Source organism: Rhinoderma darwinii, chromosome 5 (genome assembly GCF_050947455.1).
Source record: "Rhinoderma darwinii isolate aRhiDar2 chromosome 5, aRhiDar2.hap1, whole genome shotgun sequence".
Classification (NCBI taxonomy): Eukaryota; Metazoa; Chordata; class Amphibia; order Anura; family Rhinodermatidae; genus Rhinoderma; species Rhinoderma darwinii.
This window is the reverse complement of record NC_134691.1, coordinates 162,729,488-162,745,505: the sequence shown is the minus strand read 5'-3', so window position 1 is coordinate 162,745,505 and position 16,018 is coordinate 162,729,488. Positions and strand designations below refer to the sequence as shown.

At 40.4% G+C, this 16,018-nt stretch overlaps 1 protein-coding gene across 1 annotated transcript in view; it reads right to left on the bottom strand.

Annotated features, from left to right (window-relative positions):
• Positions 1-16,018, bottom strand: part of VPS4B (vacuolar protein sorting 4 homolog B) — a 58,767-nt gene that overhangs the window by 23,410 nt on the left and 19,339 nt on the right. Inside the window, exons 2-8 of the mRNA XM_075826708.1 lie at positions 15,398-15,509; positions 13,556-13,712; positions 11,102-11,166; positions 9,614-9,733; positions 9,176-9,332; positions 7,801-7,949; positions 7,639-7,720 (exon numbers count right to left, since the gene is read on the bottom strand). Of these exons, the coding sequence (XP_075682823.1) occupies positions 7,639-7,720; positions 7,801-7,949; positions 9,176-9,332; positions 9,614-9,733; positions 11,102-11,166; positions 13,556-13,712; positions 15,398-15,509 (842 nt within the window). The remainder of the gene's footprint in view (positions 1-7,638; positions 7,721-7,800; positions 7,950-9,175; positions 9,333-9,613; positions 9,734-11,101; positions 11,167-13,555; positions 13,713-15,397; positions 15,510-16,018) is intronic.

Sequence of the window (16,018 nt, the reverse complement as noted above, 5' to 3'; positions counted from 1 at the left end):
TGCACTAATCGCCAGCCTCTTCTCTCTATCCAGCACTGATCGGCAGCCTCTTCTCTATCAGTGCCGGATAGAGAGAAGGGTCAGCCCTTTCGGGCAGAGTTTCGGCAACGGAACGCAGCGATAGAAAGAAAAAGAAGTTCATTCGTACCCCGTCCGTTGTTTTGGTGACGCGTCCCTCTTTTGACATCCAGTCCGACCTCCCTGGATGACGCGGCAGTCCATGAAGCCACTGCAGCCTGTGATTGGCTGCAGCGGTCACATGGGATGAAACGTTTCCCAGGAGGCCGGACTGGAGGAAGCAGGGAGTTCTGGGTAAGTATAAACTTTTTTTGTTGCAGGTTTTTGAAGGAAACATTAGAAATCTATATTGTGAGCGCCACGCATGGTACTCACTGTCCAACGGTAGTCACTGTCCAGGGTGCTGAAAGAGTTACTGCCGATCAGTGCAGCCCCTTACCTCTATCCAGCACTGATAGTTTAACTCTTTCAGCACCCTGGACAGTGACTACCGCTGGACAGTGAGTACCATGCGCGGTGCTCACAATATAGATTTCTAATGTAATTAGTTTCCTCTCGGAAACAGAAACACGGAAGTGTACACGGAGTGCACACGGGAACCACACTGATACAATCACGGACACACGGATCCGTGAAAAACAGCTGTGAAAACGGTGATACAAGTGTGCATGAGGCCTAACAAAGTAAATAGCAATTTTGATAGTCCTGACATTGGCTATCATATGGGAAAAGGTATGTTGAAACAGAGGCCATTTAATATTACATATTTAAAAAAAAAAATCAGTTAGTGGACCAATACCAATACTAATTTAGGTAGCAAAGTTATCAACATCATGCATGAAAATAAGTACCAGTCTCTTAACTCACTAAGTTCTAAGCTAATTTTAGTTTTTTCCTCCCTGCCTTCCAAGAGCCATAACTTTTTTATTTTTCCATTGACCTAGCCGTAGGAGGGCTTGTTTTTTGTGGGACAAGTTGTATTTTTTTTAATGGAACTGTTTTATGTACCATATAAACGTACTGAAAAAAAGTTTCAATATTATTTTGTGGGGTGAATGGGAAACAAAAAAACAAACAAAAAAAAAAAACAGCAATTCCCCACTTGTTTTTACGGCATTCGCTATGCAATAAAAATTATATGTTAACTTGAATCTGAGGATCAGTACGATTACAGCGATAATTGATAGTTTTTTTTTTTTATGTATTACTACTTGGGAAATTGGTTTTACCAATTGTTAGCCAAGTTTTGAATACAGCGCAGCTGACTGTACTGAGCAGTTTTCGTAACGCTCATTCACTTCCGTGGGAGTTACGGAAACCGCAGAGCACAATGAGTCTGATGAGAGAGAAAGAGAGAAAAAGAGAGAAAGATCATTACTGATGTAGAATGTCCTCCATGTTGCAGCACTTCTAAGAAGCTGTAAATCGGGCCATGTGCACGTTACCGCAAAGGATGAATCAATTCCTTGATTGAAAATTGATAGTAATCGCCATAGACCAAAGCAATAGTACCAGGACTTCAGGTTGAATTGAGGTAATTTCCTTAGAACTATACTTCTCTACTTTAGGGGCGAATTACAGATGCCGATGCCAGCGTATACCCTTTTTTTTTTTTATACGCACCTTTTTTTAGGCCGAGACCATGGAGACTCCATCTGGAGGAGGAAAAAGTGCCGCAGGGGCGGTAGGAGACAAGAGGAAAAATGCAAAATGCCACGTTGAGGAGCAAGTCGATACCAAACGAGGGAATCGCCATTATCAAAGCAGGAGGTAGAACCTATAAATTTGGTGGTAAAGATCTCCTCTATCAAATGGACTAAAATTACAGCTTGGGGGACCTAACCTTGGTTTGTCTTTCTGTCCTACCAACTCTGTTAACTGGTTTAAACTGGACTTCGATTTGAAAAGTTTTTAAGGTCACTTAGATTAAAAGCACATTTTGCAGGTCAACCAGTAGACCAATCTACAGGTTATGGTAATGATACTGCTGAAAAGGATATGTTCAGATTAAAAAATACTGAGTTACATAAGAAAAGTAAATTTCAGCCACCACAAACCATTCACGAGAGAGACATATATTGCATTTGTTAAAGGGTTATTCCCAAGTTGAGTCAAATTTTTTTTTTTTTAGGCATTCTAAGCTGAAATGAAATAAAAAATAATTTGTTGTTAACATTTTTAAGAAATTAATTCCCTAACTACCTTTTTTTTTTTAAAACTTGAGAACTCAGCTAGTGCGGTTATCTTTTATAATAAGGGGCGTGAGCGGCTCGATGTCAATCAAGCCGCTCGGCAGTGTGCGCACTCCCGACGTTGCTAGCTAATGTAGTTCTAGCATAGACAAAGTGCAAAATTTGGCCTGAGAAGAGACATCAATGATGCATGGTCCTGAAAGGGTTAAAGAGTTGGTTGAGAATAATCACTTGACCATCACACATGCAGATAAGAGTGCCATAGTTGTAATGGACACTTCTCTATCTGCAGGAGATTAAGTGATGGAGACGTTTATGTTTGACTTTCAGGTGACCCAAAATTCACATTTTTTCGCAATTTGAAGTCCCTGGTGAACGATGCCTTCAAAGAACAAATTATTGATGCTGACCTATGTGAATTTCTACAGGTGAAACCTCTGCTGACTCCAGGCTTATACTGGTTGCCTAAAATCCATTAAAACCCTGTAAAACCTCCAAGACGTCCTAATGTTTCTGGGAGCGATTCTTTGGTTGTTCCTGCAGCTATTCTCCTTGGTAAAATCTTGAGCCAATTTGCCATGAGGGCAGACTTCTACATCAGGGACACCACAGGCTTTCTGGTCAGAATTGGTAATCTCCATGTTCCTGGCCAGTCGGTCTTGGTGACCCTAGATATGGGAAAGTCTGTACACCTCCATTAACCATGATCAGGGCATCAACTCTGTTCTATATTACCTTAATAAATCAGGCTTTTCAGACAGGAAGGTACATTTCATCAGGGAACTTCTTGAATTTATACTTACAAAAAACTACTTTATGGTTGGTGATTATTTAAAAAAAAAAAAAAAGTACAGCCACGAGGGTCTAATATGGCTCCTAACTATGCAAACATTTTCATGCGGCGGATGGAGGAGGACCTGGTCTGTGCATCCCACCATTTCAGCCATGTGCTGTGATAGTGGCGATACATAGACCATGTCTTCCTCATCTGGACCGGTTCTATTGAGGGATTGCAGGAATTCTAGATTTCCCTAAATAATATATGTTTTGACATGAAACTTATAAAATGTCTAATTCACCATCCTCCATGGAGTTTCTAGATACGCAGATCCAACTTATGGGTGGTACTCCATCTACAGATTTGTTTTCTAAAATGACAGACATAGTCGGTTAAATTACGACAGTTGATATCAGAGCAATGCTCAAGTCAACTTCTTAAGGTTCGGAGGATTGTCAGTGAAGACGACAAACTATCTTCCTCACTCGACCAGCTGTGTAAACGTTTTTCTGATCAGGGATATCCAAAACAATTCTAGATGACCACAAAAAGAGTACGTTCACTTAATAAGAGATTAAATATTGCATAAACCCAAGATGGATAAAATAAATGTGCTAATTCCCTTTGCGTCTACTTACGCCACCTCCAAATTGGAGATTAATAAAATCTTACATAAAGATTGGTGGTTGCTTACCAAGGCCTTTCCTACAATTCAGGAGTTCCAAGAGCCTCCAATGATGGTATATCGAAATGGAAAATCATTACAAACTAGATTGGTCAAAGCAGACATTGGTTCCAAAAGTGGTACACTCCAGACTTACTTGGGTCCTCCCAAACAGGGATGTTATCCCTGTCTGAGCTGTAATGTTTGTAAGAACATGATCAAAGATGACAGTTTCGGTCATCCTCAAGCTGGCAAAACTATAAAAATTAAAGGGTTATTCACCTGCCAGATGTCTTTTGCCATATATTTACTGAATTGTCTGTGTGTACTCTGGGTGAAACCACAACTGAGGTGACCCTTTGAATGAGAAGTCACAAACCAGATATTAAAACTAAGAGACTAGACTTGTCTCCCAATGTCTCACAATGTATCCCAGTTTCCTTTTAGAATAATTGACTCTGTACCTCCCCCCCCCCCCCCTTTAGATGAGGCAGTAACCGGGAACTAGTTCTCAAGAGAAAAGAACTCCAATGGTTATTTAGACTGGAGACTATGTCCCCAAAAGGGCTCAATATTCATTATACAGTGAAGGAAATAAGTATTTGATCCCTTGCTGATTTTGTAAGTTTGCCCACTGTCAAAGACATGAACAGTCTAGAATTTTTAGGCTAGGTTAATTTTACCAGTGAGAGATATATATATATATATATATATAAAAAAATGAAAATCAGTGTCAAAATTATATATATTTATTTGCATTGTGCACAGAGAAATAAGTATTTGATCCCCTACCAACCATTAAGAGTTCAGCCTCCTCCAGACCAGTTACACGCTCCAAATCAACTTGGTGCCTGCATTAAAGACAGCTGTCTTAAATGGTCACCTGTATAAAAGACTCCTGTCCATAGACTCAATTAATCAGTCTGACTCTAACCTCTACAACATGGGCAAGACCAAAGAGCTTTCTAAGGATGTCAGGGACAAGATCATAGACCTGCACAAGGCTAGAATGGGCTACAAAACCATAAGTAAGACGCTGGGTGAGAAGGAGACAACTGTTGGTGCAATAGTAAGAAAATGGAAGACATACAAAATGACTGTCAATCGACATCGATCTGGGGCTCCATGCAAAATCTCACCTCGTGGGGTATCCTTGATCCTGAGGAAGGTGAGAGCTCAGCCGAAAACTACACGGGGGGAACTTGTTAATGATCTCAAGGCAGCTGGGACCACAGTCACCAAGAAAACCATTGGTAACACATTACGCCGTAATGGATTAAAATCCTGCAGTGCCCGCAAGGTCCCCCTGCTCAAGAAGGCACATGTACAGGCCCGTCTGAAGTTTGCAAATGAACATCTGGATGATTCTGAGAGTGATTGGGAGAAGGTGCTGTGGTCAGATGAGACTAAAATTGAGCTCTTTGGCATTAACTCAACTTGCCGTGTTTGGAGGAAGAGAAATGCTGCCTATGCCCCAAAGAACACCGTCCCCACTGTCAAGCATGGAGGCGTAAATATTATGTTTTGGGGGTGTTTCTCTGCTAAGGGCACAGGACTACTTCACCGCATCAATGGGAGAATGGATGGAGCCATGTACCGTCAAATCCTGAGTGACAACCTCCTTCCCTCCACCAGGACATTAAAAATTACTCGTGGTTGGGTCTTCCAGCACGACAATGACCCGAAACATACAGCCAAGGCAACAAAGGAGTGGCTCAAAAAGAAGCACATTAAGGTCATGGAGTGGCCTAGCCAGTCTCCAGACCTTAATCTCATCGAAAACTTATGGAGGGAGCTGAAGATCCGAGTTGCCAAGCGACAGCCTTGAAATCTTAATGGTTTACAGATGATCTGCAAAGGGGAGTGGGCCAAAATTCCATCTAACATGTGTGCAAACCTCATCATCAACTACAAAAACCGTCTGACTGCTGTGCTTGCCAACAAGGGTTTTGCCACCAAGTATTAAGTCTTGTTTGCCAAAGGGATTAAATACTTATTTCTCTGTGCACAATGCAAATTAATATGTATAATTTTGACTGTGATTTTCTGTGTATTTTTTTATTTTTATAATCTATCTTTCACTGGTAAAATTAACCTAGCCTAAAAATTCTAGACTGTTCATGTCTTTGACAGTGGGCAAACTTACAAAATCAGCAAGGGATCAAATACTTATATCCTTCACTGTACATATAGTCCACACTGTTTTTGTCTTTCTGGGCTGTCCTGGGTATGGGCTGGAATGCTGCTATATAGTTAGATATATTTTTATATGTTTCTATTATAGATCTTTTTGATCCATGTTTGGATTATTTGTTTATATATGTTTTTTATTGTTTTCACAGATATATACACGTTTTTGAAGCACAGGATCTTAAATATGAAGGCGCAGAGGCCGCCGTGGAATAATATATGCCATGTTCTCCTTGTGGCTCTACAATATAATTATTTTTTTTTATCATCGTTTCTGTAAAAAGATGAATATTTTTTCTTGTATGGCTGATATTGGGGCACCCTGTTTAGGACACATCTGGAATGCATACACTGTTGGATACGGCTATATTTGAAACTTGCCATTACACTAAATAAATATACGCTACTAATACATCTATGCTATTATTGTGTCTTTCCCCGATATAACAATTTAAGAGACTTATTCTGCTACTGTAACATTGCCCCTTTCGTGATTACCCCCGTGATCCATGGTATGTTGGTTCCCGCTGTTCCTTTGGTAACGGAGGCGAAGTGGATTCCAGTGGCCACTCCTACCCCATTCTTATTTAGTCCGGTGTGGGGTGTTCTATGGGCATCCTTTTTTGGGGACACACGGACACAAATCCAGTGGGCTTTCTGTCTCTGCATTGGTATTAAGGGTCAAAAAAGACTTATTGATTCCCCTTTTTCTTCTAACTGGGTATAAAAGAGCACTAGTGGAATATCTTCTTTAATTAATTTTAGGCTACATTTATTCAGATATTTTCCCCTGTATTAGAGTACACTATGTTTAAGTTCTATTCTCCAATTTGACAAACGTGTCTATGGACAGGTCAATTCTGCCCTTGGCATTAGGCAAATGTCAAAGTCTTTTGTCATGCGCAGTAAAAGTTCTATCTATTACATTGCGTGCGCAATAGACTTCAATAGCCGCTTCGTGCATGCGCAGTTGTCCATCACAGGATATGCATTCCACTGACTTCGTTCCGGTCCCAGCACAATCTTGGACATGCGCAGCGGGGACACTCAGGGACGCCGCTATGAGCATGTTTTAGGAGAACGATGTAAGTTTACACTATTCTTATTAGATGTTATAATTGGCCTCTGCACCTCCCTAATTGGTCCACTTAATACTTTTTCCAGTACAGTTTCTATTTGATACGACGCATCTTATATTTGATGGATATATATATATATATATATATATATATATATATATATATATATCTGTATTTTTTTATCTTATATATTGACACTTGCAATATTGTTTTTAATATGGATTGTGCGCTATTTATATTGCATATCAATTACTGTATATGCCCCTTTATATACTGCGCACTTTGCAACAGCTTGAGAAAGTTTCAGATGTGAACCGAAACGTCACTCACTTTGTGGTGAATAAACCAACACTTCTCCATTCAACCAGAAGTCCTGGTGCTTTGGTCTACGAAAATCTATCTATCTACTACTCTCCTATGTATGTCTGGAGAATATAAAAAAACATGATAGCAGTCAGGCTCCACCCACTAGCTCAGGGAAAACGGAGAATTAGCGAGAAAGCCTGCAGTGCTAAAAAATGCAGAACCCAAATCATATAATGGTCAGAAATAGTGCTATTCCTCATGTATACATATATAGAAGCATACTTTTCTATCCAGGTTACTTGGAATAAGCTGCCATATGTCTCACAGGGACTTGATTCAATATGATAAAGTAAAAATGCCAGAAAAAGGAAAAAAAAAAAAAAAAAAAAAAAAAAAGAAAGGTTAACATACCGTCTTCTAATAGCAGAATCCAGCACCCAAGGTATATTGGTGGCTCCAAGAACTAAAATTCCTTCATTGTCAACCCCAACACCTAAAACATCAATTAGAAAGATTAGAGACAAACATTCTGCAATGCCGCCTAGAGAAGTAAGAATGTTGATCATCTCTTGCCTTGCATTTGAACCAAGAATTCCGTTTTAATCCTCCTGGCAGCCTCACTTTCATTCTCGCTTCTTGAGCCACAGAGTGAGTCAACCTCATCAATGAAGATGATAGAAGGCTTGTGTTCCCTGGCAAGCTGAAATAAATTCTTAACTAACCTGCAATAAATAATAATGGCTCTTTACAACATACATAAATGACTACAAGAATATCTTTCACACTGGTTTTTGTTGCCATTATTTCTTGTAATTGTGGCAAAACTGCAACAAAAAAAAAACTCCTGTAAATACACTGTAAGGCTATGTTCACACTGAGTTTTTTGCAGGCGGAAGTTCTGCCTCAAAATTACGTTTGGAAGTTTGAGGCAGATTTTCCTCTCCTTGCACGCCGATTTCCACAGCGGTTTTTCACCCGCGGCCATTGAGCGCCGCGGGCATAAAACGCACCGAAATACGCTTTCTCTGCCTCCCATTGATGTCAATGGGAGGTCAGAGGCGTAAACGCCCGAAGATAGGGAATGTTGCTTCTTTTTCCTACGAGGCGATTTTACCGCTCACGGGAGAAAACCGCCCCCGCCTCACCGGTTTCCGCGTCAAAAAACTGTGTGAACCCAGCCTGGCCTGTTCACATCAGCATTTGGTTCCGTTGATGGGTTCAGCCAAAGGAACCCATCAACGGAAAGGCAAACGGCAACAATAGCTTTCAGTTAGCATTACCATTGATTTAAATGGTAATGCTTTCATTGCTAATTGTTTCCGTTTGACTCTGTTCCATAAGGTTTTTGTTTTTTTGCCAGAAGCAATAGCGCAGTCGACTGCGTTATTGATTCCGAATTTAAAAAAAAATAAAAAAAAATGGAAACCTTACAGAACGGAGACAAACGGAAACATTACCATTGAAATCAATGATAATGCTAACGGAAAGCTATGGTTTCCGTTTGCATTTCCGTTAATGGGTTCCTACAAAGGAAAGGTCTGACGGAACCGAACGCTGATGCGAACACACCCTAAAGCCACATGCACACATTGCAGAATATGATGTGGAAAATCTGCAGATAACGCAGGTTATTCCAGTGTTAAAAAAACACAATACTAATTGTAAATTTTATGTGGCGCTTACATTGTGAAATTTTTTTTCCTTTTTATAAGCTTGTCAGATGCAATTCAGTGGTGGAAACGCAAGATTAATTAAAATGCTGTGAATTTTAAAATCCAAACCGCAGTTCAATAAACGTGTAGAGGAGATTACATGGGATCTCATTTACTTTGCAGGTACTGTATTACACTGCGAATTTGCCAAATTTCTCCTGCGCGACATATTAGCATTTAGTACGCATTGAGCGCATGTGGCCGGAAAGTAAATGGAGATTAGAAGGTTTACTTACTTTTCACTTTCTCCCAACCATTTGGAAACCAGGTCGGAGGAAGATATCGAAAAGAATGTGGAGTTGTTTGCCTCTGTAGCCACAGCCTTAGCCAAGTAGGACTTCCCTGTCCCTGGTGGTCCAAAGAGAAGTATTCCTCGCCAGGGAGTTCTTTTGCCTAAAAAAAAAATATACAAAAACAATGTAGATTAGAATCTGTTCACACTATTTGCCAAGCTTAAATTGTCCCAGATTTTCAAATAAAATGTAATAGCCTATTTTTTCATGGTGATTGAAACAGCAGCACATTTGTACATATTCATATGTTGGATCACTTGCCATCTAACACAGCCTAAAGAAGAATGTATGTTACTGAGTCCAAGTGTAAACCATCTTTTCAGGAGTGGTATCAACTAAAAGGTCACAAAAAAAGTGGAAGATTTGCACACTATTATTTACCTGTAAACAGATGAGGAAATTTTATCGGTAAAATTACAGCTTCTTTCAGTGCTTCTTTGGCACCTTCCAATCCAGCAACATCATTCCAATTCACATTTGGCTTTTCCATGACAATGGCGCCTGTACATAACAAATTGACATGGTCAGCTATTGGAAACATTGTACAAAAAGCTGGTAGCTACATTTAAGCAAAGAGGGTAATAAAAAAGGACAAAATAAAAAGCTCTGGAAAAAACCAAACAAATCACTGTTTACATCATGCAATGCCATGGAAAAGCATACGCCAAACGTAGACATAGGCCCCTATTCATCCGGCACAGGCCAAAAAAAAAAATAAGTGTCCTTTTAGCCTCAGTCGGTGTGGTTTGCATTGGCACACCTTTAGTTTCTTCACCCTACTGTAGAAGAAAGCGCAGTAGACTATTTTTCAACATTGTGCCCAATGGCCAACGTGTGCCACTGTATGGCTAGTCTGTATAGCCCCAAAACAACAAATGTGACAAATAGAGAAAACCCTAACCCCCAAGAGGTCAAGAGAAGTCACAAGATTCGATTACTTGCTTCAATAACTTATTTTGTGTATTGAAACGGACGTAATCATTACAAATCATTGAAAATCAATTGAATTGTAACAATTAACTGTACAAGTAAATAAACTTTTACTAAGCTGGTGCAACACAAAGCTTTGGAAGAGTATGGTCGAAAGACAGCAGATCTTGTATATTATTGATAGGGCGGCAAAATTCATTATTTTCCAAAACCACAGCACAGTAAGGTTAGTAGAGAGATATATTCATTGCCCACCACAATACTTAGAAGTTCAGAATTTTATTCTAAAAGAAACAAGTAAATAATGCAGTGATAAATTACCTTTAGAATTAGGGGGTAATATATGTAGCAGATAAGTCCAGACGTATTAAGAAGGAGCATAGTCTAATAGATGTAGCCGTCAGCCTTTTTAAAATGTCTGGTTTTGGTGGAACATTATGTAAGGAAATCAGATTACAAGGAGTCCATTGGAAGATTTGCAGATTTAGTTGATCAAGCAAGAGTACAGAAAGGGAAATCCGTGCGTAGTAGGACGTAAATTCGGTGCATGCGCAGTAGAGCCGATTCAACCTGTGAAACTTCAGTGGCCTTGTCTCACTCAGGAAAGGAAGTAAAGGAGGGAGGGAGGGACAAACTAAGGAGAGAACATAGAGCTGTTTGGAGCAACAGTGACACCCTCATTGCTCCAAACTGCTCATTTGCATATTACAAATAAACTTCTATTCAGGGGAGGCTACACTATCCAACTGTGTAGCTGTTTTTATAGGGCAATTTCTGGTCACAGAACCCCTTTAAAAGGTACAAAAGACTTCTAAAAACTCACAGCATAAATATACGTGGGTAAAACGCAAGATCAGCAAAGCACCCGAGGACCAATTTCAGCACTAGCGTTAAAAAAGTACAAAGCCCTAATAATGAATAAATGAACCACCCTGTTACCTTGGAGCTGGCTCTGCATTTTCTTTTTTTCTGGGTCCTCTGAATCTCCATCATCACTTTCATTTCTAAACAAATATGACAGCTTTAATAAAATGGAATTCAAAATGTTGTATTTCGAGAGACACTAGCAATATTATCAGACTTACAGCAGCCAATATGGTGATCTATCTTAGCGCTACACATTTAATTTTTTTAGAAGCGCACAAATCTTTACAACGCAAGCGTGTTTTAGAGGTATTTTTTAGCAATGCAGCAAGATAAAGTAGGAGAATTGCTAATGGACTACCCTTTAAGTAACACAGTTGAAGGATTGGGAGCAGAGGCATACAATGCAACATTATACATAGTCACATGGGTTGAAAAAAATAAAAAAATAAAAAAAAAAGACAGGTCCATCATACAAGACCAATTTCACAGGAAATGTAATTGTAGGAAGTTTGTGGAAACTACCTGATCTATATCTGTTTACATAGGCGCATGAATGTTATAATATATTAACATTCATACACACAATGTAAATTTTCGATGGCAAGTCTCTAATATTTGTGTAAACATTGCATTCGGATGTCAGAAACTGACAACTATGAAGAGATAATGTGGTGCTACACAGACACGGCTCATCTCTTCCTGCAGTAGAGGTAGGTCACAGACCACTGTTGCAGGAAGTTCTTTCTCCCGTGCCAACCACCGATTGACTGACATGTCGTGCGCTCAGCCGATAAAAGTATTAAGACAACGCAGAGATTGCCCCTTGACCTTTGGAAACAGGAAACACAAAAGGATATTAAAAGGACCCCTCCCCTTACCATCCAATGTGACTTCCAAATTACTTTACGGACCACAATATATATGCCCAGAAAACATTTTGTTTAGAAATCATAATAAAGGGAGGAATATGCAAGAGTGTGGTCATGGAAAGCTCGTAAAAAAACAGAACGACAAGTATTAATTCATACGTCTTTTACATAACAGCACCACAGAGAAATATCAAATCAGATATTTTCCGGGGAAGGGGTAGGTGGTGTGTGTATTGCACAACAGCCTGCAATACTTTTCTCCCAAAAGATTAAATCCTTGGAAGCTAAAACGTTAGAGACTCTGTGTCACGATCCGTGGGTATGTGGATCCACTAGGCCGCACCGCCGTAGCAGCTGGCCAAACGACAGTCCTAGTACAATAGTACCTTAAATAGTCCAGACAGTAATGGAGGCTCGGCACAGATGAATTTGTAGACACCAGACGTGATGTATATCAGAAGGCGTGACCAGTGGCACAACACTACTCCAACAGGTTAAGGCACAGGAACAGATATAGCACGGGATACAGGTAGCAGGACACAGGAACATTTGCCAAGACTAACATGGGTAAACACAACAATGCTCGGGCAATGAGTGAAAGGGCAGAGCACTTTTTATAGTCCATGGTGATCATTTTCATGTGCGCACGCTGGCCCTTGAAGGCGTGCACCCTACGGGACACAGAAGAACGGAAGTGAGCGCTGGCATCTCCTGGGATGGATATGTGGGCCAGCGCTCACAGATCCATGGCTGCGGCCGTTGGGGGTGAGTAATCCCGACGGTCCACGGCCACTACACTTTCACCAGTTTATCAATTTCCTATCTCCTAACTAATCTAATAGGTGCTTTGCTGCTGGTAACTACAGTGTGATTTGTTTTAAAAAAAAACAAAACTTTATTATTTGCAAAGTTATGAGCATTTTTCTAAATACGTAAATGAGCCTTTATTAGAGAACTGGGAGGTAACAGCAGCGATTCTCCTGAGGTGGCGCTACCTCACAGCCTTTGATGCTGTCCTATAAGCATCAAGCTGCTTCACACACAGTGTGAAACTAAAGCTGGAGGGAAGGGGAATCACTTCAAAGCCATATCTCGGGCTGCGGTGGCACATGAAAGAGGAGATCTAATCTTTCATAGGACACCAGGATTGCAGTTCTAGCTGTGACAACTGGAGAGATCGCCAGTTGAATACAGTCGGGAACGGAAGCTGTATACTATATGATCAGGCTGTGTTGCTGGGCAGGGAAGGGAAGGGGGAGAAGCTGTATGCTGATTGGACAGCGTCATACAGAAAACATTACACCGCCCAGAGAGAAAAAGAAAGCGTCACCTCCTATTTGGCTATTAGAGCCACATTACCATATTTAGAAAAATGCTCATAACTATGCAAATAATAAAAGTTTTTGAAAACAAATCACACTGTAGTTATCAGCATCATAGTGATTATTAGATTAGTTAGTAGATAGGGAATTGATAAAACTGGTGATAGATCCTCTAAGAAAAAAAAAAAAAAAAAAAAAAAAAAAAAAAAAAAAAAAAGGTACAGTAGTATAATTAGGCAAAACATAATTTAGCAGACTGTAAACACAACCCAATTGAAAATTCTGGGTCCTAACTAAATTGTAGACATGTTGAGAGAACGATTAAAAACACAAACCCTTTCTCTTCAGCGGTTCGAGGTGCTCCTTCCTTTACTGGTTTTGGAGGGGCCTTTTCCTTTTTTTTCAAGAAAGCTTTCAGCTGTTCTGCTCGATCAAGATACTCTATGCACTTTGACCTGATGCTCTGTTTTGCCTTTTCACCTTGCGCATCATCTGGGAACGGTTGTAGATACGTTTTTCATTAGTCATACATGAAAATACAAAATATTCCTTTCTATAAAAAAAAAACAATCAGTTGTATAGAGTGGACTTTGAAGTGAAGCTCTCGATTGCAGCGCAAAATAGCAATTCGATTGTAGTTTTTGTAAGGGATTTACAAATATTTATGACATCAAGCGGATGACCCCTTAAAAAAAATAAAAATAAGCATATGGTCTTCACAGAAGGAGGCTTGGGATGTCTACGTACTAGCAAAAGCAGCTGCAAGGAAAGGCACAATAGTTTATTACGTTACAATGCTACATTTCACTCTACCTGCAGGCGCTGCCAGCTTCAGCAGCGGTACCCGCACAATATGAATTACAGCCGACTTTGGCGGGGAAAAGTTGCCTTTTGCTGCTAACTTCAAATAATTGGCAGTCCATGGAGTACGCCAGAGTGAAGGCTGCTGCTAGCTAGCGGCTCATAGAGGGAGCACTGAGCGGGGGACCCCTCTCTTTGCCATCTATATACCCTGTTCTGATGGGTCAACCGTTTTTACCTCCATATTGTAACCATTATGGCAGTAAATTAAAGTGATTTTTATACAAGTGGGCATCTTAGAGGGATCTGTGGCTGACAGTTTTTGTGGAATCTGTATTGTTTGCCGAGTACTTAGTTATTTTTAGCCAAAAGAAACCTCAAATTCAAAAGGAAAGCGAACCGTATAGTATTCCTCCAAGCTTTACTATTTTTGTAAGGAACGAAGCAGCCACTGGTTTAAAAAGGAATGGTTACAAAGCTCCTACTGGTCTAGGATGTCAACAGACATTGGGGGAGATTTATTAAGACTGGCGTTTCATAGGTCAGTCTTAATATGAAGATTGCTGGAGTAAGATGCGCCTAATTTATCAAGAGGTGCATCTCTGTCCATCCGCTATAATTTATGCCAATTTCTGTTGTAAATGCCAATACATTTTTCACACAGCCTCAGGGCCCACGCCATTGCAAATTCCGCCACATTTTTGAAAAGTGGTGAAAACGGTGTAAAAAAATGCAAAAGTTACCAATTCCCCCCCCCCAAATTGCAACATTTCTATGCCATAAAAGTGGCGTAGTGTGCTTCATAAATTCCCCTAGTGAGTTCTGTATGAAAAAGGTCTCCACTGTAAAGATGCCAGTCTTTTTCTGCACTGGCCACTCAAAGAGTAAGGGCCTATTTACATCTGCGTTGGGTGCCCAGTTAGGGGCTTGCATCCCAGACCCAGATACTGGAAATAGCACAGAATGCTGCGCTATGGTTTCCGATAAAAACACGGACACCATGACAGAAACCACGTCAATGGGTTCTATCGGGCACCGGTGGTGTCTGTCGTACAACGGAACTGGCGCTTCTGGTATGTTCATCGTGCTGCACCTATGAGCACAACAACAGAAACACCAACCTGTGTACCTGCCCTAAGAGTAGTATGCCACGATTCATCAGACCATGCATTATTAGCCAGTCTAACAAAAAACATGCCTTATTCGGATATTGTCAGCAAGCAGGGAATCATCTAAGGTGGACAAACTCTGTGGGCATCCCATGGTTGCATCACCATTCAAATTGCAGCAGCTTCACAAAGTCAAAATGTCAGCATTGCATAGGATAGAAAAGGAGAGAGTGTAAGACATGTATTCCAACACTTCTGCACACTTACATTTTACCACATGAAGAAAATACTGGACACCACATTGATATAACCGAAGAGCTTCCTCATAGTTTCCTGCTTTGTCTTCTTGAGATGCTTTGCCAACCAGATCAATGGCTTTCTGTTAAAAAAAAGGGTGATGAAATAAACTGTAAAGGGTGCTTATTACTTTTCAGAATTAAAAGGGGTTGTCCAGGCACGTACAACCAGACAGCCGGACCCCGCATCGCTCAGCTGCTCCGGCTGCCTCCACATGCCGGATGTTATGCAGGGTATGCCGTATTCGGAGTCGGAGGCAGATGTCACCGATTACGAACCAATGGCTACATTTTATGGCTTCCCTTTAACCCCATGGAAACACAGCCGGTGCCATGCGTCACTTTATGTAGTAATAACTTTGGAATGCATTTACTTATAGCGATTCGGAGACTGTTTTCTTGTGACACATTGTACGTTATGTTAGTGGTGAAATTTGGTTGATACAGTCAGTTGTAAAAACACATTGAGAAAAGTTGGAAAAACTTTTTTTTTTTTACTGTACCGATATCTGCTTGTGAGATAGTAATACCACACAAAATAGTTACTAGTTAACATTTACCATATGTCTGCCTTCTGTTGGCATTATATGAA